Below are 27,340 nucleotides of genomic sequence, written 5' to 3'. Positions count from 1 at the left end.
GGGTTGGGACTTTCAGCCCCATACACCAACGTCTGGGGAAGAAAGAGGGACATGAAAGTTAAGTTGGTCAATGGCCAATGATAAAATCAGTTATACCTAAACAATGTAGCTTTCATAAAAACCTAAAGGACAAAGGTAGGAGGGCTTCCGGATAGCTGAACATGAGGAGATTCCTGGAGGGTGGCTCACCTGGGAAGGGCATGGAAGCCCCACACTCCCTTCCCACACCTCTCCCCATCCATTTCTTCTATTTGTCTGTTCATCTGTATCCTCTGTAATGTCCTTTATATAAAGGAGGAAATGAAAGTAAAGCGTTTTTCCTAAGCACTGAGATCTTTGCTTGCAAATCAGTTGAACCCAAGGAGAAGGGTCACAGGAACCCCAATTTCTAGCTAGTTGACTTCCAAAGTAAAGTGCAGTCTTGTGGGGCACTGAGCCTTCAACCTGTGGGATCTAATGCTAAATAACTCCAGATAGATAATGTCAGGATTGAATGGAAGTAGAGGTGTGCTCTGGAGGGTCTGCTGGAGGGTCACTTAGCTAGAGTATGGGAATAACTTCCACACATGCTGGTGATCAGAGGTCAAGAAATATTCTTTGTTGATTGTTGTGTGACAGCAGGAAAAGCACTTTGGTTTGTTTTTCTTATTCACACAGTTATCTTAACTTCAGTGAAGTTACAGAGCATGGTTTGTTCATGAGTAACCTTGTCAATCTGAAGCTTGTTTAACTAGAATCTTTTTCCCAGAGTCAAGATAAAAATACACATCAACAATTTTCTGATTTTAGTGGTATTAGAGATCAAAACAATTTGCTAAAAATCCCAAGTCATATAAGGTCATTTCACATTGAAAATTAGAGTTTTGCTGATGGAGATAAAGAAACTGGACTCACCCCTGTCTGTGTCGTATAGGAAGACAAAACAGTTCCATTCGTAATGATCCAAGAGACTCAAGAGTGCTCCTCTTAATGAAGGTCTTAGTTGCAGCACAAACTGGCTCTCCCCCTCAGTAGGAAAACTTGGTGTGATGAGGGAGATATGTAAGGCGCTGCAGAATGAAGTCAAGGTATGTACCGACCTCTTATCATAGAGTCCAAAAATGGCAAATACTCCTCTAGAATACTGGGAACAGACTGAAACAAGAAGAAAACACCACAAACTATTAGCACACTAAAATTGTTGACTTTAAAGTCTACATTCCAGAAAATTAAAAAAATAAAAATCACTGAATCATTAGCTCTGTCAGGAATATAAGATAAAGAGTAAAAGCGAAGTGTGCAAATAATTGCACAATCGATTAATGAATTCTTGTGTTTGTACTCAAAGCCCTGTTTTGAGTGAAGCAGATCTGAATTAAAATTCTTCATTAAGAAGTCAATTTCTTGTATTTTTAGTAGAGACGGGTTTCACCATGTTGACCAGGATGATCTCGATCTCTTGACCTCGTGATCGGTGGCGCGTGCCTGTAATCCCAGCTACTGAGGAGGCTGAGGCAGGAGAATTGCCTGAACCTAGGAGGCAGAGGTTGCGGTGAGCCGAGATCGCGCCATTGCACTCCAGCCTGGGTAACGAGAGCGAAACTCCGTCTCAAAAAAAAAAAAAAAAAAAGAAGCCAATTTCATTAAAGGGAAATTTGACTAAAATAAAATAATACATGGCCTTCATGATAATGTGGCAAATCCTATGCTAGAGAACTTTAGGTGTGACAAATTCAAAATTGTTTTTTGTATTTTCTTCTTATGCAAAAATATAACAATGTATGTTTGAAATTTTTGAGTATTAATTGAAGGAACATTTATAATACCTTGTTTGCCCTCTTGACTAAACGATAAGCATATATTTTCTATTCTTGAATTGGACTGTATTTTTCACTCTGCCTAAATTGTTACTTTTTGTTTGTTTGCTTGCTCTGGCAATTTCATTTTAATCACAATCTTAGAGTCTCCCTGAATCATGTTTGAAAACATATTCTAGGCAGCTAGAAAGTCATTTTTGGCATATTTGAGAGGCTTAGTGCATTGGGGCCAGCTGCACATGTTCTAGGTAGATCGAAAAGTAAAGACATAGCAATTCCCAAACTCAACAGAACGAAGCCAGAAAAGTAAGAGTACCCAGGGGAAACAGGTACACAGCCTCACCTTGCCTTTCTTGGTTCATGCTCCCAGTTGCTACTAAAGCCATGAGGCAACAGTATAAATAGAAAAAGATTCTTCTCAAAATTCTGTTCCAATCGTGTTTTTATCACTTTTTTGACAAAACTAATTTCTGGTCCAAACTGGAGTGACTTTTTCTAATTTATATTTTAAGGGACAGAAACCTACAAAGGGGATATTTTCTTTGTTTATACCATAAAGAAAGTCTGTTTGAATTCCAAATTCTTATAGTTTATGATGTATGGCTAACAGTCCTATGTCTTCTTGGCTTATGTAGCTAGCTTGAGAAGTGTTTAGGTCTACAAAATTTTTATGTTTTCTGATTTCAGTTACTAATTTTACTTGCATTAGCTATGAATACATAATATGGCAAGAATTAAATGAGATTATGTGAAAGTGCTATGCTATGAGGACACAGGAGGTGATTAGTAAGTGGCACATTTTAACAGATTTTCTATATGCATTTATGTAATTAATAAGTTTTATATTTTAATAAGACAGTCAAAGCCTTAGTGAATAAAATACTACAGTTGATTCAAAACCAAGAAAGGAGGTATTCAAATTTTAAATGGAAATACAATTTATTTTGATAGATATTATATTAGGGTTTATAAAGAAATTCTATCAAAGAAGAACCATCAACTAATTCTATGCTTACCCAGGAACTAGAATTTGATCCTACGAGAAGACTGACCAATACTGAAGGCTTGTTCTGACAGTGTGACTGGCTGTAATTTTCTTGCAAGACATAAGGAACATTCTAATTTAACCTTTGGGCATCTTAAGTTTAACTAAATTCTTATTACTTAAGTGATCTAATAAATCAAGTTGCTGCATCAGACCCTAATCAGTAAATGTTCCACCAAGGCTTTGGATGCAAGTATTTAAGTGGTGCACATTTAACACCATAGAACCTGGAGTTACTTAGCTCCTTCATGTTTTCATTTTTCTTTCATTTTTTTATTCTTTGAGCCAGAGCCTGGCACTGTCACCCAGGCTAGAGTGCAATGGCGTAACCTCCACCTCCCGGGTTCATGCGATTCTCCTGCCTCAGTCTCCTGAGTAGCTGCGATTACAGGCACACATTACCACACCCAGCTAATTTTTTGTATTTTTATTAGAGACAGAGTTTCATTATGTTGGCCAGACTAGTCTCTAACTCCTGACCTTGTGATCCACCTGCCTCAGCCCACCAAAATGCTGAGATTACAAGTGTGAGCCACAGCACCCGGCACACATTTTTTGTTCTACTGATTTTCTTAAAAACTGAGGGCCAGCTCTCAAGCTTTACATGACAAATAATCTGGGTCAATTAATTTTTATTTTACTTTAGTGAAAAAAATAAATTGAGCAGTAGAATTCAAATCTAAGATCCTGGCTTTTTAGTTTGATGCTGAAACTAAACACAAATTTTAATACTTGTCTAGAAAATGTAAACAAACACGATTTACCAGTCATGCACTTACTCGTGCATATAGTGAATACTTACATAATCTTTTGAAGTATGCTTTAAAACCATACTATTTTCAAGCTTTGGCTTCTGAATTGTGTTTTTCTAGTAACTCCATAAATTCCCTAGAAGTATTCATGTAGCTTTGTATGAAAACTTTTGATGAGATAGCATTGGGTGGGCAATGCTAGACCCCTTTTCTTGGTAACCCTCCCTCCTACCCTCACAAAAATCCAAGAGCACCTCTGCTTTCACCTATTTTAAATATTGAGCAATTAACAGTATAAAATTTTATGTGCAAAGAGTATTATACTGCTAACGTTCAAAAACAATTGTACTATGCATAAAGCCCATCTATTCTTTATTTCTATTATATTGTTTTCAATGTAATAATTATGATTTTTCACTATTCTAGTACTCACTATAGTATTTAATATTTTAATTTATTCTACCAGACCTCAACAAACAATATTTTCTGATATTATAATGTCTTTTCTCTGCTTTCATATTCATTTGCATCATCATACATATCTATTTATTCTCCTTTTTATAGTTGTCTGTCGTTCTTCCTCTATTCATATATAACTTCGAAACTATAGTCTCAGGATAATAAATTTGCTTCTGATGTATTCTGTCACTCACATTTTACTTTCCCTTTGCAAATTTATAGCTGTAGTCTTATTCTTTTAACATTTATTTTTTCTATTTTATCTAGATCATAGGCTTGGCAGGGGAAGGTTATTGGGCGTTGTATGTATGAGTATAGATTTTCAGTCAAATATTCAGTGTTATTATATTGGTACGATACCTTGACAGTATATTTTATTTGGTTCAATAGATTCAGATTTTAAAATATAGTTATTTCCATATATAGTATTATAATCTAGCTTTGGAAACAGTCTTGAATCAAAATTTTGCTTGGCTGAATCTTATCTATTGTTGCTTAGAATATAAATAATTATTCAAATGATGAAACTTCTTAGATTATATAAACAAGTTCAAACATAAATTAATGAAAGTAAACTAAGCTGAACGTGAATGTGTTCAGAATACATAAAAGGGAAAATGTAAATTTTTGTGTTTTCATAAAATGGCAAAATAAATAAGAATTAATGCTTAGCCACTAAATACATGCAATGATATTACATTCATCTATATTTTGAGATACAAACACTAATCAGAATAAGACTTTAAATGAAATAATTAAGACATAATTTTAAGTGCATGTTCTGTGTTCTGTTTCACTAATGAGATCACTTGGATCATGTATTCTATAAAGACATACAATAAACACATGATATTCCTCCATTTTTTACCTGATTGTGTCAACTAATAAAATATGCCTTCTCATCAAGTACATTCCCAATTTCATTCCAGATGCCACAATCCAGATGCCAAGCTAAGTCAAATTATTATATAATTTGTGATGATTTGTAGTTCTATATCACATACAAATCAAAGGACATGGCCTTAGCTCAGTGTTTCTCAAGTTGTGGGACATCAATCCAAGAGATGTGCTGAATTTTACTGACAATTGCAGCATGGTTCTCTCTTCCATCGATGGCCTTTCTCTTTCTCCTGTATCTTCAGTTTTCCACCTCTTAAGGAGTTCCTCTAACTGCTTTTAAACAAACTCTTTTCTTTCATAAAGCAAAGAACTTTCCTGACCTCGTGCTTTCTATTTCTCTACTCTTTCACAGCCATATAATTGAAGGAGTCTTCTGCTCACACTCTTTTCAATTCATCTGGCATCTGCATTTTCCAACCATCAAAACAAGTCTCTTCAACTTTGGTGGAGATGAATTACATCCTAAATCTTAGCGTTTAGCTCTTACCTTACTGGAACTCCCTGGTATGCTCGACACATTTGGATACTTCTTTCAAATGCTTCTTTGCTTTGCATTCCTAACACCATAACTATGCTCTCTCTCTGTTCTGTCTGGGCATTCCTTAGTGTCTTTGAACACTTCTTTTATTCTGCTCTGTTAAAGTTGGTGCACCTTAAAATTCTTTCTCTATTCGCCTTTTCTAAACACATTTCCTAAGTAAAAATCATCTAATTCTGTGGCTTTAATTACCATATATGTTCTCATGATCCCCCAAACTGTACCACCCACTTCAAATCTTTCTCTTGAACTCCAGATCTATGTACCTAATTGTCTTTTGTCACTTCTGTGCCTCAGTGAATTTTCTGAGAAATGGTTGCAATGGTTTTCTTCCTTTTTCACATTATCTTCTAGAACTTTGCTACTTCCCCATTCAGAATTGGAGTCTTTCCTGTCATTTGAACCCAAGTTGGACTTTGAGACTGCCTTGACTATTGAAGTATCACAAAAGTGATTCTATGTGACTTCTGAGAACATCATTATCATTCTCCAGGGATATACAACTTCTTTTATTAACCACTATGCTGCAAGGAAACCCAGGCGATGTAATGAGGCCCACATAAAAAGGAACCAATATATCAGCCATATCTAAGTTCCAAGCTGACTGCCAGAACAAACTTAACAGCATGAGGAATAAATAATCTTAGAAATGCCCTCAGTTAAACTGCCCCAGCCAATGTTGTTTGAAGTAGAGATTAAGCCTTATCTCAAATGTAAAATCATGAGCAGAAGAAATCATTGTTATTTTAAGCCATTCAGTTTGAGACGGTTTGTTATACAATAATAACTAACAGGTAAAATATATGTGTACAGTACTTAGGAGTGTGCCTACCCATAGTAATCATTCAATAAATATTTTATAGACATGTTTATTAATAAATATTGTTTGAGGTATGTGCCAAAATTTATTTTTTTAAATTTCTTAATATTGAGCATTTTGGTTGAGCTTAATATTGAGCATTTGTGGTTGATTTTAATTTTTGGCAGTGATAACATGCTCTTATGACAACCATTTCATGTATATCTGGCTATTCACTGGGATATATTGCTAGAAGTGAAATTATAAAATAAGGTGCATGAATCTTTTTGGTTTTGATCAGTATCATTAAATTTCTCCCCACAAGTTTAGACCGATATACATCTCTCCCAAAAGTACACCATCTATTGGGTTTGTCAATTTTTATTAATTTTCTATATTCTGTATTTATTCTTTCAGTTGTTGCTCTTGTTTTATATTCATACTTGACATAAAATTTTTACATTAGTATATATCTCCATACTCCACCTGAATAATACACAGACATTTAAGCATTTTAATGTTAGACATTGCCCTCCTGTCATATGTGTTACTGTTGTCCAGTATTATAGTTCCACAGGTGTTTAGTCATTTTAAACATTTTATTTCCTCTATCAAATATATCTATTGCCTAAAATCCTTGCTAATTTGATACTATTTTGTATTTTAATTTGTATTTAAAGTGGATTGTCAACATATTTGTTTTATAATTTTGAATCGTGAACTAATTTTCAGCAAAGTTCTGTGAGAATTTAAGAAGGCTGTTTCAAGAGAAAAATTTCTCCAAAGTGATTTTGCATTTACTTATCCCAATCATTCTAATATGTCTTTGTAAGTGACATGTGTGTGTTTGTGTGTACACGTGTCTATGAATTTCTTAGTTTATGAGTTCCTAGAAATTGATGATAGTGTAAATTTGAACAGAAAGTTCACATGAGAGCAGACAAAAATGTAAAAATTCTCATGAGAGTCTATTATTTTTTATGCAGAACTCAAGGGAAGATAGGAAGTTTCCAGGATTTCTCTTTGAGCCAGGGAACAGATTTGTTTTTTGTTTTTCTACATCTACTTTCTCACTGATGTTGTAGCCTTTACAAATCCTGTTTCTTTGGTGATCTCATTTCTAGCTTTTTGCCAGTTGTTGGTTCAATGCCTTGTGAATCATTTTCCTATTTAAACCTCCCCAAGGGATACTATGGTACCTGCTCCTCTTGTCTAAATTTGTCTGTTTTCTACTTCTGTCCCTTTTATATTTTCTTTTTTTAAAAAAAATTATTTATTATACATTAAGTTCTGGGGTACATATGCAGATTGTGCAGGCTTGTTACATAGGTATATACATGCCATGGTGGTGGTTTGGGCCTATCATCTACATTAGGTGTTTCTCCTAATGCTATCCCTCCCCAATCCCTCCACCCCCTGCTAGTCCTCCTCTCCCCCCCCACCTCCCAGGCCCTGGTGTGTGATGTTCCCCTCCTGTGTCCCTGTGTTCTCATTGTTCAACACTCGCCTATGAGTGAGAACATATGGTGTTTGTTTCTGTTCTTGTGTCCATTTGCTGAGAATGATGGTTTCCAGTTTCATCCATGTCCCTGCAAATGACATGAACTCATCCTTTTTTTATGGCTGCATAGTATTCCATCATGTCTATGTGCCACATTTTCTTTATCCAGTCTATCATTGATGGGCATTTGGGTTGGTTCCAAGTCCTTGCTATTGTGAACAGTGCGGCAATAAACATACGTGTGCATGAGTCTTTATAATAGAATGATTTATAATCCTTTGGGTATATACCCAGTAATGAGATTGCTGGGTCAAATGGTATTTCTATTTCTAGATCCTTGAGGAATCACCACACTGTCTTCCACAATGGTTGAACTAATTTACACTCCCACCAACAGTGTAAAAGCATTCCTATTCTCCACATCCCCTCCAGTATCTGTTGTCTCCTGATTTTTTAACGATTGCTGTTCTTACTGGCTTGAGGTGATATCTCAGTGTGGTTTTGATTTGCATTTCTCTGATGACCACTGATGATGAGCTTTTTTTCATATGTTTTTTGGCTGCATAAATGTCTTCTTTTGAAAAGTGTCTGTTCATATCCTTTGCCCACTTTTTGATGGGGTTGTTTTTTTCTTGTAAAATTAAGTTCTCTGTAGATTCCGGATATTAGCCATATGTCAGATGGGTAGATTGCAAAAATTTTTTCCTATTCTTTTGGTTGCCAGTTCACTCTGATGATACTTTCTTTTGCTTTGCAGAAGCTGTTAAGTTTAATTAGATCCTGTTTGTCTGTTTTGGCTTTTGTTGCCATTGCTTTTGTTGTTTTGGTCATGAAGTCCTTGCCCAGGCCTATGTCCTGAATGGTATTGCCTAGATTTTCTTGTAGAATTTTTATGGTGTTAGATCTCATGTTTAAATTTTAATCCATCTAGACTTTAGTTTTGTATAAGGTGTAAAGAAGGGATCCAGTTTCAGCTTTCTGCATATAGCTAACCTGTTTTCCCAACACCATGTATTAAATAGGGAATCCTTTCCCTATTGCTTGTTTTTCTCAGATTTGTCAAAGATCAGATGATTGTAGTTGTGTGGTGTTGTTTCTGAGTCCTCTGTTCTGTTCTGTTGGTCTATATCTCTGTTTTGGTATCAGTACTGTGCTGTTTTGGTTACAGTAGCCTTGTAATATAGTTTGAAGCCAGGTAGTGCGATGCCTCCAGCTTTGTTTGCTTGAGCTTTTTTTTGCTTAGGATTGTCTTGGGTACGTGGGCTCTTTTTTGGTTCCGTATGAAGTTTAAGGTGTTTTATTCCAATTCTGAGAAGAAAGTCATTGGTAGCTTGATGGGGATAGTATTGAATCTATAGATTACTTTGAGAAGTATGGTCATTTTCACAATATTGATTCTTCCTAACCATACTTTCCTGCAGACTCACTATGCATTTGAAAAAATTATCAATTATAAAAACCTAATAGTTCTAACTGTTCTTAATAATTATGCTCATGTTATAGAATCTATAATCTATGGAACTTAGTTCTTTGCCGCCTTTGTTCTAAGGTCAGAATTTATCCAACTTTATGTTTGGCATAATCCTTAAAATATTTTAGCTTTTCTGTGACTTGTCAATCCTGATAGTGCAGAAATTTCATTTTTAGCAAACTTTCCCTTATTCCTTTAAACTGAATTAACAAACTTTCCTCTTTTTTGTCATAATAATCTGTGCATTTCTAAAAAAAAACCCCTGAATTTTCATAACAGTATTTGTTATAATTATTTTTGATGTTATCTAGCTCTAACAATAGCCATGATTTTCTTGAGATTCTTATCTTACATTCCCAAGGGCTATATTTTCTGAATGAACAAGTAAATAAAAAAATAACAACAATATTTTTAGGAATAATATCATTTTATATGATCTCATATGTTATGATTCTCTCAGAATATTTATTACTTCATTACTAGGATATTGTAATAATATTGTAATACAATTACTTATCTTTTTCCTACCTACTATACACATGCACACACACATACACACACACACAAATGCATGCCCACATATATATATGTAATTATTAGACATGACATGTAGCAAACATATCACATAAATGTTTATGAAAATATTATACTTATAGCAATAATTTTTGGGTAGTATTAATAAAAAAATCTCTACTAATTTTGGAAGAGGGAAATATATTAATTTTAGTTACCAGAAATAAGATGTGTTGAGTCAGTACATCCACAGGAAAAATAATAGTCAGCAGAACATGGAGGAGAAGCAGGCAAGCTAATAAAGAAGAAGCTACAGAATGTTTACATTCTTTTTTTTTTTTTTTTTTTGGGTTCTGCCAGACAACCTTTTATTACATCAGAAAAGCAACACTAGGCACTATATCTTGCAAAATATGTTCTGACCAACTCTAAACTTTCTGAAATTATAACCACATCAGTAAGGTTTTTAATGAACAAAAAAGTTAAATACAAACTTTCATATGCAAAATAGATTACTGTATAACTGGCAACCTCAGAGCCAAGTACATTTTCTTCTACAACTTTCAGTGGGGATGGAGTGGGAAGATGTTAGTCTTACTGAGTACTGAGTAGAAAACTTAATTTAGGCTCAATATATAGAAAACAAAAACTCTGAGGAAAAATAGCTTTAAATTCAATAGTATCTTTTGAAATAAACAGCTCAGGCCAGCCCCTACAATTCTGAGGTTTATACTCAACCAGATCTGGGATGAAAATGAAGATTTAGGGTTTACAGTTACTTCAAATCCATGAATCCAGTTTCAAGACTAAGCCAAGTCACCTCATTTCCAGAAAGGGAAGTCACTGTAAGATGACCACAACACTCTTCTGAAGATGCTCCTGTAGTCAGAGTTCCTTGGGCACAGTTCCACGGTTCCATGGCACTGTGCCAACGCTGTAGTGTCAGACTTCCTCTGAAAGGCAATGGGAGCCCTATCCCACAGCATTTTTGCTTCTCCCAGCATTTTTGAACCTCAAAAATACAAAACAAAACAAAAAAACAAAAATCCCAAACCCTCCAGCTTCATGTTGGCAGTTAGTGCGCCAGCTCCACTTCCTTCCGCCCCCAGTGAGATTTCCCTCCTGGTCTTCAGCAGGGAGTGGCAGCTTGAGTAACATTCCTTTCAGAAATAAATAGTTCAAACAAGTAATTTAGAGCTAACTATAAAAGCAGCAGTAAATGGCCACTGCCCATTATGTTTGCAAACGATTGAGTGAATGAATACGCTGAACAAACACACAGAAAAAAACAATTCACAGAATAAATCCTGCATTTCCCACATTCATAGGGAAAAGAATTTCTTAAAAAAAATATTAATTAGCGTTTGTTCTTGTGTGGGTTGAACAGTCCAAAGCTCTGAGCAGGCACAGCCTTACAAACAGGATTGCAAGCAGCCCTCTGCACCCCAACTCAGGACTAGGGTGCAGTGAGAGGCCTTCATGCACTTTTGACAGATCAGTACCTGTGACAGAACAGAAGTGATGCAGGGACTTTTTAACCCACAATGCATGAGGTATATGGAAATGTCTGTGAAAGAACCACCAGCAGCTAGAGGGACCAGGCAAAGTTTTCTCACAGCAACTGCTGATGAAGGATTTCCCACACCATCTTCTTCCGGAAGAGAGGCATCTGGTGCTGAGTAAATGTGATAGGTTTGTCCCTAGAAATATAATCTGCATATTTACAAGTAAACATTCCACAATCACTCCCATTCAACTGTTGAGGAATCTCATGTGGTTTCATGCTGTAATGGGTCCACTCTAAAAGATTCAGATCAATATTTCTTTTGGTCTTACTTTCATCCTGTAAATACTGAAGGAGAATCTCACAGATCCTGTGGCCCTTTTGTCCCATAGAATCCAGATATTTAAGACACTTTTTTCTTAGGTCTATCACCACCAGGCTCCAATGTACCTTCCGATGAATAGGCACCAGAATAATTTCTTGTTCAAAGAGATTTACCCCTTTGGTCCATCTTTTAACTGCTTGGTAACCCCCGGACTTTAATTTAGGATAGAAGAAAGTACTGAATACATGAAGTGCTGGATAGTCTTGCTTTTTATTTCTTTCCACCAGAAGATTCATGTAAAAATTAATGACTTCATCATTGAGCCAGTGATAATTCTTTAATGTCTGGATGTCTCCTCGAGTAATTCGCAATTTGAAAGCACTACTTAGGATTTCATCCTGTGGGCCATGGCCTAAGGCGTTACTAATTTCCTTTTCCATGTCCTCTGTAAGTTCAAGGAGATCATCCGTTCTTCTGTCCCTCTCTTTGCCTGAGCAATTCTTTTCCTTTGTCTCAATTATTGACACTTTCCTCCTGAGTAAGCCATTGCTTCCACTGCCCAGGCGGAGTCGGGCCAACACTTCTTCTGATAGGTCAGGCTCCAGCTGGTATCCCCTCCTACTTTCATTTTCAAATCTGAGTCCAACCATCTTTTCTGTATCAGAAATTTTTCCCTTTGAACACCTCTTTTCACTTCTCAATGAACATAGAGGTCCCCTTGTTTCAACAAGTCTATATTGTTTTGGAACAAATTGTGTTGTTTTGACTCCGTGATTTTGCTCTTCCCCCCAGCCTTTGGTCTTTAATGTGTCCATCTGACTTCTTTGAGAACTGTGATAATTTGAAGTCACAGGACATGTGACAGAGTTTCCATGACCACTTTCTTTAAGTCGTTCCAATAACCTTCGGTACTTCTCTCTTTCCTCTTTTTGAACACCCTCCTCCACAGTATAATGGGGGCGCCTCAGACCCTTGCCACACTCTTCAGAAATCATCTCTGTTACAGCGGGTTCCTGAGGTTTCCACATGAAAGAACTCTCTGGATTACCTTTGCTATGGCGACGGCCACCTGGTCTTCTATTATAGCCTTCTGAATTCAAAGTAAAACCCAAGGAAGGCAGGACTCTGCGTGGCTGATCTCGGGTTACTGTCACTCTGATCTTTGGATAGTCACTTATTCCATTAGGAGATTTATTACCCAGTGTCAGCATGTTGTTCCAGGATCCAGAACCTGTCAGTTCACAAGATGAAGAGTTCGAAAATACCTCTCCTGAAGGGGCCACATTCCGTGTTCCATTACAAGCAGAAGTTACCATGGGCTTTGTGGTCAGCTGGAATGGGAATCCAAATAAGCTGGCAGCATTGTAGAGACTGTTTTTCACTTGGTGAATAAAGCAATCTAATCTTGGTCTTTTGGCTGGTATTTCATCAGTGTCCACTGCAGAAAACAGAGTGCTGGGACTTGTCTGCCGGTTTGTGCCTTTGCTGTCCTGTGGTCCACAGTAGAGACATGGGCGACTGTCCATCCACTGGCCGAGGAGTGGGATTATCCTTAATCCCAACCCCACCATTGCCGCAGCCTTTCGGGGACCCAGCAGCTCTTTACTGGAGGGCTGTGGGAGAATCCCAAGGCCATATGGAGTAAAAAGGACATTGAGATTTCTGCCCTTGGCTTGGATAATTTGCAACCTTGTACTGCAAAAAGAGAATGTTTACATTCTTAAGCACATCAGTGAGATAAGCTAAGAACAAGGTTAAAACCAGGTTGAGCAGGACAAAAGTCTCAATGTAGACTGGGTTCCACAGGTCCCGTTCCTGACGGCTATGATTATGAAAGTCCTCCTCATATTAGTGATATTTTACTAATACAAGTAATGTAAATGGTAACTAGAACAACATGTGAACTAGATAGAAACTATATTTTACAGATAAAACAAAGAAGGCATTTGAGATAAGTTTGTACAACAGATAGAGGTAGACTTATGAGGATCGTGAATTAATGGCATTGTGCTGGGTATTTTGGCTTAGAACTGCATTTCTGTGTTTCTTCTTCTTTTGGATTAGTCATTGCAGATATGGTAGATGTTTTGTATTTATCTGTTACTTTACCTCTTCTACAAGGTAGCCATTATTACAGAGATGGAAACTCAAGAACTAAACACATTCTCCTGCTAAAATTTGGCAAACTGGCTCAAGTTGTTAGCTTTGTAAAAGTCTGCTGCCTTGAGTAATAATCTTCCTAGCCCTTGTTGCTACCAAGAAGGGTTAGGATAGGTAGACAGAAGATTTAAACACAAACAATGATACAAACATATTACTTTATACAGATGTTTCATAAAGAACTTTATAATGAACTTTAACATATATAACCTCATTTGTTACTATGATTATTATTTCATTTTTACTATTATTCACATTTTGGAAGAAAAAGTTAGTTATTAGTAACAGAAAAGAGAGGTTACAGAAATTTATCTAACATTTTAAAAGTCTCTCTTCCAAGTTTGTATTTTCTTCTTATTTAGTCAACTAGAGAATAGGACTTAAAAAGTTTTTCATGTATTAAAAGGTTTACTTATTCCCTTTGAAATGTACTGTATCCATAGCAACAGAAACAAGATTGGAACCTGCAGCTGGAAAATGTCATTATGAAGGGATCAATAAAAACTAGAAGCACTATTAGAAAGTTGTCCCTAAATTAACAGTGTAACATATAACATATGGTTACATTGGACCCAGGAAATGGGAAGAGAGTAGAACAAAAAAGAAAAAACTACTGAAACTCATTGAATTTCCTTAATATTGTCCAATTTGTATGTGATATATAGGGTACATTTGTCTAAGTGTCATTTTCTGAGCTAAGGTAACAGAAGCTACAGGTTTTTATAGTATATCTTGCAGCAGGGTTCACCAACCTGAAGCCATGGATCTAGAGAAGATGAGCTTTATTTGACGGCCACATTTTTTCCCCAATTCAATATGAAGGCTTTGAGGTGACGTATGTATTCCTCAACAAACTGCAAGCCTTACAACTCCTTATTACCTCTACTATGACACTTCAAGTATTTGTGTTAACTAACTGCCCAGCCTTGTAAATATCTGAACTCGGATAACTAATCTATGCATTTTTCAACATGAATATAACTGTTTCTTGGTTTGGGGCAAACTGTTTAAGGTTGTATCAAAAGTATGCTTATTAGTGTTTTCTCCTTCTTTAGTAGAAATAATGCACTGCCAAAAAAATTAAAAAGGTGGATTTAACACTACCACTCATTCTTTTATTCAAATATGTTTATATACTTCCTGGTTTATTTCAGTCACTGTGTTAAATACTTCAAAGAAAATACAAAATAGTATTCCCACTAAGATGAGTTTCATAGTCTAGTGGATAAGACAGGGCTATGAACTGATAATTCAACATGGTGAATATAATAACGGAGAGTCAGAGGGAACTGGGAAGCACAGGGAATGGGTATTTCTCAGAGGGTGGAGTGGAGGGAAGGCTGACTGGAGGAAATCCTACCCGTCTGTGGAGATTAGGCTGAAAAAGACATACAAACCAACAGGTAGGCTATTGTAGTAGGCAAAGAAAGAGTAAATTAAAGAAGATGTGGTGGGCATACAATGTAGAGGTCACATGTGGGAAGCATTTAGAAGATAAATAGGCAGAATCTAATAAATTATTGAATGAGGAAGATGAAGAAGAGGGAGGAGAAAGAGGGAAGACTGAAAGATGACATTTTGTATCTTGAATGATTGAATGGATAGCAGTGATATCACTTTGGGTGATATCTTGGATAGCTTGGAAATATTTTTCTTGGATACTATGGGAGAAGTACAATTTTATAATATACAGAAAACACAGGATTCCATTTTGGACATGTTGAGTTTGAGGTGTCAGGTGTTACCTGGTAGTATCATATACAGATATGAAGTGGAGCAAGAAGAAATTGGTTAAATATGTACATTTTGAAGGAAATGGCTGTGAAAGTCAGCATGAGATTCTACAGGAAAAATATGCAGTGAAAAACTTATGTCTGATGACATAAATGTGGAAAACAATTCATTTTAAAACAATAGCAGATATTATCAGAAGAATTGGAGACCTGGCAGATGAAATCAGAGAGGTAGAGTTTTTTAAGAAATGAATGCTCAAAAGTATCACATAATATAGAGAAAGACTTTTCAGATTTGCATTTGAGGATTTATTTTTAGAGGACCCTGAGTTGACTGTGAGACTTTTATAGAGTTGTTGTTAACATTTTAATGGTTATTTTAAAGTAGTGTAAGCATATGCTGAATCATCTAGATGACCTCCTTGAAAGCAAACCAGATTGCCATGTGTATCCCTATGCAACAGTCCTGCATGATCTGCACATGTACCCCAGAACCTAACGTACAATTAAAAAAAAAAGAAAAGAGCAAAAAAAAAAAAAAGAGAGAAATGCCTTGGGATTTCAGTGCCTGTATTTCTATTTTTGAATAAAATCACATTTAAAATACTTCAGGGATAAATGATACCTAGAAACATTAGGTAAACAAATGCCTACCAACTGTTTGAACAAAAGCATAGTGATAAGAAAATGGAGGCCTTACATGAGTACCCAGTTTAAGTACACAAAACATAAAAATCTGAGGGGTCATGCTTGTAATACCATATCTTTGGTAGGCTGAGGTGGGTGGATCACATGAGGCCAGGAGTTCAAGACCAGCCTGGCCAACATGATGAAAACCTATCTGTACTAAAAATACAAAAATTAGCCAGACATGGCAGCAGGTGCCTGTGATCCCAGCTACTCAGGAGGCTGAGAGAGGAGAATCACTTGAACCTGGGAGGTGGAGGTTGCTGTGAGCCAAGATCTTGCCACTGCACTTCAGACTGGGCAACAGAACACAAAAACTGATTTTTCCGGTTCACTATTCCAGTAACAACTGGGTTAGATACCAATAAAATGTTGGTTTTGGTAATTATGTAATGCTAAATGTACCTTCAAAGGAATATAACTTTACAGGGTATCAAGAGAGGCTATATATATATTATGTGTGTGTGTGTGTGTGTGTGTGTGTGTGTGTGTGTGTATAAACATATTTGATAGGAGAAATTTGAGGATGTTTACAAGTTAAGGGATTGGAGTCAGTAGAGAGAAAGGATACAGAAGAGATAAGGAATACTAATTAAATGAGGCTCCAGAAAGACAGAATACATGGGATCAAGGACACATATAAGGTTGGCCTTGAACGGGATGTGCAGGTGCATGGGTGGGGAGATAAGTCATTCCATAGATTTCATAATCAAAGATTAGGTAAGATATGTATAGGGATTTATAGCTCTATAGTTGCACTGATTTACAAGGGAAGGTTGCAAATCAGTGAGATTTGAAAAGGGTATTTGAAAGTAATACGGTTTCAAATTGTTTCAAAGGGCTAGAGAAAAAACTAACCAAGAATATATGAAGTAGCTTATAAACTCTGTTATGATAAGGAACTAGGCTTATTTTATTTATAGCTATATTCAATACAACACATGTAACACACTAACTGCTACATGATAAATGCCCCACAAAACCTTACTAAATGAATAACCAAACAAGCAACACGAATGATTTTTTAAATTATGAAAACACCTGAAATCTACTACCAGCATATTTTTAATATATAATACAATATTATCAACTATAGTCCTCATGCCATACATCGACTTAGTCATCCTACATAACTGCAAGTTTGTACACTTTGACCTGCTTCTCCCCATTTTGTCCTCCTTCCTGTTCCTGGTAACCACCATTCCTGGTTCCATAAGTAACCATTTCACTATGTATATCAAAGAATCATGTTATATACCTTAAACATATACAAAAAAGAAAATTAAACATAACAAATGATTGAATGACTATTGACAGATGACAAGAACTGAAACTGTGAATTGGGAGGGGCCACAATTTAGAAATGTATGACTCTTCAGGCACAGATAAGGATGGTGACCAAAGGGAATAACTATGAGGAATTGATGTCTAGAAGTTTGCCACTTCCCTTCTTGGAACACACTCCTCTCTTGGCTTCCCCAACAAGCATACTTTACTGAGTTCCCTCCCTGATAGCTTATCCAGCATTTCCTTCTCTTGCATTACCATTTGACCCATTTTTAAATATTGGAATAGCACTTCTTCTACAATGTTTCTTTAGATAGTCTCATCCATTTTTATAACTTCAACTATTACCCATGTTCCAAAGCTTCCATGGTTAATATCTTCCTATTGTCCTTTTCTTTCCTATGAGCTTCAGACTCAGATATCAACAGTTTGCTTGACACAACTCTTTGGTTGTGTATTCTGCACCTAAAACTTAGCTGGGTTAAAACAGAACCCTTCATTTTTCCTCCCAAAACCTTTTCTCTGTTTTCTTCCATTCCAACCAAAAGCATGACTATCTCTGAAAATATTCTTGATTCTTATCTTCCTTTTATTTCCACATCTAACACATGAGCAAATCTTGATTATTTTTATCTCCAAAATATCTAAACTACATCTAAATCCATTCACTCCCTTTGTCTCTACTCTGCTGCCATTTTCTTGCCCAGTCACCTACAAGTCTCCTAACTATTCTTCCTATTACTAATTTTCTTCCTCCCTAATTACTCTCCTCTGAACAGAGAATGTAAATAGACTGCATCTTATCCCTACTTAAAATTCCAGTGGCTTCTCATTGTATTTGAAATGATATCCATGTGATCTAAAAGTCACACAACTTTTACCTTTACTAAACTCACCTAATGGTGCACTTCTCACTCGCTAACCACAGCCAAACTCTCCTTTTTCTTCAATTTAAACTTATCTTGTCCTCTCACTTCAGGGCCTTTGCAGTAGCTGCTCTCATCTGACTTTCATATCACTGGAGTTCTCATCATTCTTTTCTCAAGAAAACTGTCAATTCCTCAAGGCGACCATCTCTGACTCCTCTCTGTCATGAGGCTCTCATAGCTCAAGTCATTTCTTAGCATATTTATTTTCTTTTTTATTCATAGCTCTTACCACTATTTGAAAGTATCTTGTTTAATTGATTGCTTATTTATGTCTTTTATCTAGGAGAATACACATTCCACAAGAAGAAGTAACTGGACTATTGTTTACTGACATATCCCCAGCCTCTAAAATTGGCATGTGGAAAGTGTTCAATTAATATTTGCAGAATGAATGATATCATGGTTTCTGGCAAAAGAAGAAAGGATGAGAGACTGCAAGAGTGTGGAATGACTGGCTGAAAGCCACAGAAGCCTACTTTCAGGTTGCTTAGTTGACTCTGGCAGTTAAGTTTCTGTTTCTGCAGTGAATCTTCCTCCCCTTTTGATCATGCATTAACTCACCAATAGTTTTTAATTAAAGCTCAGTTTTTGAAAATTGGCAGCTATTAAAACAAAGAAGTGTAATGACTCCTTGTGAGGAAACCAGTTATACCTCATAGTTATATATTAATTGTTTCACAATTTAAACCCAGTTAAGATATTCTCCTTTACACTTGACATAAAATGCCTGTATATTTTATGTTTTTATCAGCGGGATGTTGTCATTTTCATATATTTAATTTTTGCTAGCTAGAATGTGATGAGGCTGTCAGTGCATCTGGCAATGTAGAGCCTAGAATTGACTGTGAAACACAATTAATTTCAGGTCTTGCAGGCTCTCCCAAAACTCTCACTGCACAGCCTCTAGTCTTTGACTATCCTGAGTATTTGTCTTTCATTCTGTATCTACTTAATTTTTACCTGTTGATTTTCAGAATCCTGCTATGTATCTTTCTTTTAAAATGAATCTTATTACCCTCTGGATTTTGAAAAATAATTTCTCTTAAAATACTGAGAGTTTATTGGAAAACTTCACAAAGTCAGGCAAGAAATTCCTCTTTCTCTAATTATTTGATTTTAAAAATGATAAGTTCCTCATGTTCAGATATGAAAAGGCTCAATCAGATGGTGGATAGAGCATGCTGGGCCCAGAATTCATTAATTTATGCCCTTAAGGCATTATCATAGGTTATTAATATGAAAACGCTAATTTTCTTAGAATTCTAAATAGTGGTTAGCTACAGTACATAAAGTTACTGAAGCTAATCACCATAAATGACAAGTTGAAATGCAAATTACACAAAAATATTTCACTTTAATTATATCCCAATTAAGTACTTTCAGCGTTTCAGATGTCTTCTCTGAAGCTGCTTCTGGACAGCACCATCAAAGATCACAATGAGATATAATCATAAGCTGCACTTGTATAGCCCTGCACATGCTTCTCTTTAGTTTTATGACATCTCAGCTAGAAAGCACATTTCGATTCTAAATTAAACTAATTGAGAGCTCAGTAAAAATATACAGGCTTGTTTGCACATTTCTTTCCGGAGTCAGGCCATCATAATGGAAACACATGGCTCACTTTGCTTCCAAGGCCTACAGAGGAATAAGCAGAAGGCTATTTGCAATACTCAGCAAGAGGAGCAAGATTCCATTCAGTGTAAAGATGGCTGCCTTGGCAATAATTTGGGTGCTGAAAAGATCACATCACTCTTTTATACTACTAATCTATAACCATAAGGGCGCCAATAAGTGAGCCCTTGGAAGGAAGGAAGGTAAGAAAAAAGGAAGAAAGCAATTTCTAAGGAGCATCTAAATAAAAACAGGTGCATTTGTTTTCTTTACTTGTCGACTCCCAATCATGAAGAAACAAAGTATAGGGAAAGAGGCACCCCGTGATTTACTGTTTAGCATTCAAAGTTTAGAATATATTTTTACCTTTAAGTGACTCCTTAATGGAAACATTTTATTCATCGTCTATATTTTGTAGTATATAACTGAGTAACATAATTGCAGTAATATTCTTTTTATGCCAAAGAAACACTTTTTCAAGGGTCTAAATAATAGGTTGAAAGCATTCCTTCATTGGAGGAGACACAGCTGTCTTCCTGAAAATCGTTTAAATGCTTTTTGGAAGTGGATAGCAGCAATTAAAAATGGAATGGAATAATATTTGGGTAGATATTTGAGTGGGTTTTAGAAACAACTATTCTCATGAATATTACACTTCCTGAATAACTGAAGTGTCATCACTTATTTTGGATCCAGAATTTTGTGACATTTGTTTAATGTCTGTTTTTATCACTACACATAACTCTGTGGTAGCAAGAACTGTGGCTGCTTTAATTACCATTCTTTTTATTCTCCTCCAGCATCCAGCATAATGCTTGGTGCATAGCTGGTGGCCAATAAATATTTGCTGAATGAACAGTTGAGTGAATGGAGGCAAACAAGAGGTTATATGTGAAAGGTATTTGAGATTCATGAAGATATTTAGCCCAATTAATCTACTGAATGAATAATTCCTCTTTGTATTGAAGATGACACAAGTTACTGAAGTTAATTTACATACAACTTGTCTGGAATTCACTTACACATTAAATTCGCTTACACGCATTAAATGAAACTGCCTGCTGTGTGCTTTAGACCAAGGATACCTATCCAAGTATCCTAATGCCATATCTTAGGCATGAGAGGGAGCCATCCAGGTAGCTAGCTGGGGAAAGGGAACAGTGGGGAAAGAAAAACTTATTATATACCTACAGTGTGTCAGACTCTGTAATAGTTATTTTATATTCTTTATCTCCTTTAAACTTCATGACATTCTTATAGGGAGGTATTATTGTTTTTCCTTTTCTTTTTGAAAGATGAAAGTTGGTGAATTTATGCAAGGAACATAAGTTTATACATCTAAGTCATGAAAGAGCAATTTTTAACCTCCATCTGCTTCCAAAGTTCATGTTCATTTCAGTCCATCACTTGAAAAGGAAGTCACTGGCTAAATATTTCTTCCATCCTGCTCTGCTGAAGGGATTTGACCATTATACCTTTATTGCTACTGGAAGAGGCACTCTAAGAATATTTATACTTCATTGAAACAGAAGTAGGTCTTAGGGGATTATGGAAAATTAGTTTCTTCTGAAGAAACCACTTCTGAAAGCAAACTGAGTTTTTGCTGTCAATTTAAAAAGGACAAACATATATATAACTTAAAACAATAAGATTGCAGTATCTGATGCTTCAATACATTTTTTCTTTTATTTTTGTAATTGTCCCTTACTAAAATATCCTGCAAAATATCCTGTAAGAGAATTTACAGTTAACCAGATGTAAATATTAAACTTTTGCATGGTTAATATTCAAATGTAAAAACAAATAGTAACAATTTCTTCCCCTTCTAGAATATAATAATTGAGCTAGTAGTCAAATGTTAGTAAAAAGTCAAATGTTATTTTTTGGCTGTATTCAAATGTCAAGAACAATTTTCAAACATTTGGGCTGTACACCAAGAAGGATAACACAAAACAGAAATAATCAGCTACTCCAGTTACTTGTTAAAGTTATACTTTTTTTTTTTTTGAGAAGGAGTTTCACTCTTGTTAACCAGGCTGGAGTGAAATGGTGCGATCTCGGCTCACCGCAACCTCCGCCTCCTGGGTTCAGGCAATTCTCCTGCCTCAGCCTCCCAAGTAGCTGGGATTACAGGCATGCGCCACCATGCCCAGCTAATTTTTTGCATTTTTAGTAGAGACAGGGTCACCATGTTGACCAGGATGGTCTTGATCTCTTGACCTTGTGATCCACCCGCCTCGGCCTCCCAAAGTGCTGGGATTACAGGCGTGAGCCACTGCGCCCGGCCCAAAGTTATGCTTTTAAAAAATATTTATTTATATTTAATTTTTAAAAGTATACTTTAAGTTTAAAGCAACAGCTTTTTGAATTCTCAGAACCATTTTTAGAAATTTCATAGTTAAATTCTGATTTATAAACCTCTTTACTTCTTCTGTTATTTGAATATTACAGAATAGAATGCTATGTAATAAAATGGTATTTCATTCCCTATGATATTAAACCATGATTTATTACTCCAATACTACTGTTAATAATTTTATCTTACTGCTTCTGTATGTGTGTTTGTGTGTGATGAAAACAGTAAATGCTATGGGTTTTAGGAAATTATAGTAGTAGAATAGAATATGGCTTGGTACAATAATTAGTATAATCATAATCATAAAAGCATTACAACTTGAAGTATATTTTTTTGCTTTTATACTAAAATAACATTTTTAAAAATAACCTATATTTCTTAGAGGTTATATGTGAAAGGTAGTTTGAATCCCTTAAAACTAAAAGGTCAGACCTAATATTAGAACATAAGCTTTTCTTCCTAAGCATGAACATGGAATGTTTCTCCATCTGTTTGTGTCATCTCTTCTTTCCTTGAGCTGTGGTTTGTAGTTCTCCTTGAAGAGGTCCTTTACATCCTTTGTTAGTTGTATTCCCAGGTATTTTATTCTCTTTGTAGCAATTGTGAATGGCAGTTCATTCTTGACGTGGCTCTCTTTAAGTCTGTTATTGGTGTATAAGAATGCTTGTGATTTTTGCACATTGATATTGTATCCTGAGACTTTGCTAAAGTTGCTTATCAGTTTCAGGAGATTTTGGGCTGACACGATGAGGTCTTCTAGATATACAATTATGTCATCTGCAAATAGAGACAATTTGACTTCCTCCTTTCCTAATTGAATACCCTTTATTTCTTTTTCTTGCCTGATTGCTCTGGCTAGAACTTCCAGTACTATATTGAATAGGAGTGGTGAGAGAGGGCATCCTTGTCAAGTGCCAGATTTCAAAGGGAATGTTTCCAGTTTTTGCCCATTCAGTATGATATTGGCTGTTGGTTTGTCATAAATAGCTTTTATTATTTTGAGATACGTTCCATCAATACCAAGTTTATTGAGGGTTTTTAGCATAAAGGGCTGTTGAATTTTGTCAAAGGCCTTCTCTGCATCTTATTGAGATAATCATGTGGTTTTTGTCTTTAGTTCTGTTTATGTGGTGAATTACGTTTATAGGCTTGTGTATGTTGAACCATTCTTCCATCCCCGGGATGAAGCCTACTTGATTATGGTGGATAAGCTTTTTGATGTGCTGTTGCAATCATTTTGCCAGTATTTTAGTGAAGATTTTTGCATCTATGTTCATCATGGATATTGGCCTGTAGTTTTCTTTTCTTGTTGAGTCTCTGCCGGGTTTTGGTATCAGGATGATGTTGGTCTCATAAAATGATATGGGAAGGATTCCCTCTTTTTGGATTGTTTGGAATAGTATTTTAAGGAATGGTACCAGCTCCTCTTCGTATATCTCATAGAATTCAGCTGTGAGTCCATCTGGACCTGTGCTTTTTTTGGGTGGTAGGCTCTTAATTGCTGCCTCAACTTCCGACCTTGCTATTGGTCTATTCAGGGTTTCAGCTTCTTCCTGGTTTAGGCATGGGATGATGCAAGTGTCCAGTAATTTATCCATTTCTTCCAGGTTTACTAGTTTATGTGCATGGAGATGTTTGTAATAATCTCTGATGATGGTTTGTATTTCTGTGGAATCTGTGGTGATATCCCCTTTATCAATTTTTATTGCATCTATTTGATTCTTCTCTCTTTTCTTTTTTATTAATCTGGTTAGTGGTCTGTCTATTTAGTTGATCTTTTAAAAAAACCAGCTCCTGGATTTATTGATTTTTTTTGAAGGATTTTTTGTGTCTCTATCTCCTTCAGTTCTGCTCTGATCTTACTTATTTCTTGTCTTCTGCTAGTTTTTGAGTTTTTTTGGTCTTGCTCCTCTAGCCCTTTCAATTTTGATGATAGGATGTCGATTTTAGAAAGAAGCAATATCATGAAAATGGCCATACTACCCAAAGTAATTTACAGATTCAACACTATCCCCATGAATTTACCAATGACCTTCTTCTCAGAACTGGAAAAAACCACCTTAAACTTCATATGGAACCAAAAGAGAGCCCACATAGCCAATTCAATTCTAAGCAACAAAAACAAAGCTGGAGGCATCACACTACTGGACTTCAAACTATACTACAAGGCTACAATAATCAAAACAGCATGATACTGGTACCAAAACAGAGATATAGACCAATGGAACAGAACAGAGGCTTCAGAGGCAGCACCACACATCTACAGTCATCTGATCTTTGATAAACCTGACAAAAACAAGCAATGGTGAAAGGATTCCCTATTTAATAAATGAAGTTGGGAAAACTGGCTAGCCATGTGCAGAAAGCAGAAACTGGACCCCTTCCTGACACCTCACACTAAAATTAACTCCAGATGGATTAAAGACTTAAACATAAGACCTCACACCATAAAAACCCTAGAAGAAAACCTAGGCAAAACCATTCAGGACATAGGCATAGGTAAAGACTTCATGACCAAAACACCAAAAGCATTGGCAACAAAAGCCAAAATAGGCAAATGGGACCTAATCAAGTTCCACAGCTTCTGCATAGCAAAAGAAACAGTCATTAGAGTGAATTAGCAACCAACAGAATGGGAAAAAGATTTTGCAATCTACCCATCTGACAAAGGGCTGATATCCAGAATCTACAAAGAACTAAAACAGATTTACAAGAAAAAAACAAACGAGCCCATTCAAAATTGGGCAAAGGACATGAACAGACACTTTTCAAAAGATGACATACATGAGGCCAACAAACATAGGAAAAAACGTTCATCATCACTGGTCATTAGAGAAATGCAAATCAAAACTACATTGAGATACCACCTCACACCAGTTAGAATGGTGATCATTAAAAAATCTGGAGACAGCAGATGCTGGAGAGGATGTGGAGAAATAAGAACACTTTTACACTGTTGGTGGGAGTGTAAATTAGTTCAACCATTGTGGAAGACAGTGTGGTGATTCCTCAAGGATCTAGAAATAGAAGTTCCATTTGATCCAGCAATCCCATTACTGAGTATATATCCAAAGGATTATTAATCATTCTACTATAAGGACACATGCACACGAATGTTCATTGCAGCACTGTTTACAATAGTAAAGACCTGAAACCAACCCAAATGCCCATCGATGATAGACTGGACAGGGAAAATGTGGCACATATACACCATGGAATATTATGCAACCATATAGAACGATGAGTTTGTGTCATTTCTAGGGACATGGATGAACCTGGAAACCATCATTCTCGGCAAACTGACACAACAGAAAATCAAACACTGCATGTTTTCACTCACAGGTGGGTGTTGAACAATGAGAACACATGGACACAGGGAGGGGAGCATCACACACTAGGGTCTATCAGGGGGAAATAGGGGAGGGACAGTTGGGGGGGGAGTTGGGGAGAGATAACATGGGGAGAAATGCCAGATATAGGTGATGGGGAGGAAGGCAGCAAATCACACTGCCATGTGTGTACCTATGCAACAATCTTCCATGTTCTTCACATGTACCCCAAAACCTAAAATGCAATAAAAAAGGTAAAATTTTAAAAAAAATAAAGTCTCCTCCCTTAAAAGAAAAAATAACATAGACTTTGGAAAACAATTGAAATGTATGTATACCTATTTCATAGCTAATAAAATAAAAAGAAGTTTAATTATTGGATCTAAAGTACAACAAATTATGCAATGTAAAGTCTGATTATGTATATAAAATAACTATATCAGATGTTTATGAGATCAACAGACATGTATACCATACACATACTATACAAGGAGATTCTAAAATTTTTCTAAATAACTTGAGTATTTAGTGTACTATATAAGAAAAACTGTACTTGAGAAATTGTATGGTAACAGTTATTATTCTGAACAAATAATCATAAGTATTTCAAATATAACATTTTCCAACATATACAACCATCTTTTTCAAGAGAGAGAGAATTAATGACTATTCTTTCAATATGACCTGAATATCCACCTACCATTAACTTACGCAAAATGAAGACTGCAAAGTACAGCATCCACAGGGCCTAGGCATGTAATGTAAATGGGTGAGGCAGGCTGAGGGCAGGGTGATGAGGTCAATAATGAACCTGAGAGTATTTACCTCACTACAAGGGCTGCCACTGTCACCCCAAAATGATTGTCACCAAAAGGGATGAAAGGCTCAATGTGTCTGGGAATTCTGAATTTTTGATAGAATCTTTATATCTGAGTATTTGTGAATATTATTCCAATTTTTAAGCATTAGCCACCAATTAAAACATTTATTTATTTTACAGTGGGTCAACATAAATTTTATTGGTGGGCAGCAGATTGCCTAGGACTGACAGTTTTCTGGGACAATTGCAGCTCTGTCTTCATTTAAATTTGAAGATATATTACCAAACTAAATTTTCTGCTTTTCACAGTCCTCACTTTAGCCTGGTGCTCTTAAATTTGAGCTGTTTATTGTCAGTTTAAAAATGTATGTCTAAGTATGTAAGTGTGTATCCTTCTAGTGCCAAGGAGAAAACAGCTTTTCTGGATTATGGATTTTTATGCCTATATGAGACTTTAGAGTCTATCTAGATGGATTCTTCCCTTTTGCAGAGGAAGACAGTAAACCTCTAAGATATTAGGTCACTTGCCCATGGCCTTTAGACACTGACAAAGTAAAGCAGATGTCCTTAGCTTAGACAAAAAGAAGAGATAAAAAGTCCATTGAAATAGGAGGAACAATTTAACAGTAAGATTCTACTTATAAATTAATAGATATTTGAAATGTATGTAATGAATTTCTTGCTACTGCAGGGAGAGGACACCTGTGAGAAAGGAATGTCTACCTCATGGCTTGTTGTTATTTAAATTATATTTTATGAAATTGTTGCCCCCAGAGAATAGGATGAACATTTCTGTGGATATTTGCTAATGAGTCTGAGCAC

The 27,340-nt window shown here is 36.0% G+C and overlaps 2 protein-coding genes across 13 annotated transcripts in view; both read right to left on the bottom strand.

Moving 5' to 3' along the window:
- The window catches only part of GRIA4 (glutamate ionotropic receptor AMPA type subunit 4), a 395,455-nt gene that overhangs the window by 245,579 nt on the left and 122,536 nt on the right, over positions 1-27,340 (bottom strand). For all 11 annotated transcript variants that reach the window (XM_064375380.1, XM_064375383.1, XM_064375377.1 and 8 more), the window contains one exon: positions 895-1,134. In XM_064375380.1, the coding sequence (XP_064231450.1) occupies positions 895-1,134 (240 nt within the window). The remainder of the gene's footprint in view (positions 1-894; positions 1,135-27,340) is intronic.
- Positions 10,639-13,129, bottom strand: LOC105719356 (sentrin-specific protease 2). 2 transcript variants are annotated; one of them, XM_012455423.3, is made up of 2 exons: positions 12,869-12,955; positions 10,639-12,834 (listed from the first exon to the last, which is right to left on the bottom strand). In XM_012455423.3, exon 2 carries the CDS (start codon positions 12,812-12,814, stop codon positions 11,387-11,389), a length of 1,428 nt encoding a protein of 475 aa, XP_012310846.2. In that variant the 5' UTR covers positions 12,815-12,834; positions 12,869-12,955; the 3' UTR covers positions 10,639-11,386. The 2 variants fall into 2 exon arrangements, with proteins under 2 accessions (XP_012310846.2, XP_012310836.2); XM_012455413.3 differs by having other exon boundaries at positions 10,639-13,129.

This window comes from Aotus nancymaae, unplaced genomic scaffold (genome assembly GCF_030222135.1).
Source record: "Aotus nancymaae isolate 86718 unplaced genomic scaffold, 86718_ANA_hifiasm-v0.15.2.pri h1tg000012l, whole genome shotgun sequence".
Lineage (NCBI taxonomy): Eukaryota > Metazoa > Chordata > Mammalia > Primates > Aotidae > Aotus > Aotus nancymaae.
This window is presented reverse-complemented; position numbering and strand designations above follow the sequence as displayed.

Excerpts from the sequence above, each read along its gene's own strand:
- LOC105719356 (XM_012455413.3), bottom strand. The coding sequence starts at position 13,129 with ATGGACAGTCGCCCATGTCTCTACTGTGGACCACAGGACAGCAAAGGC.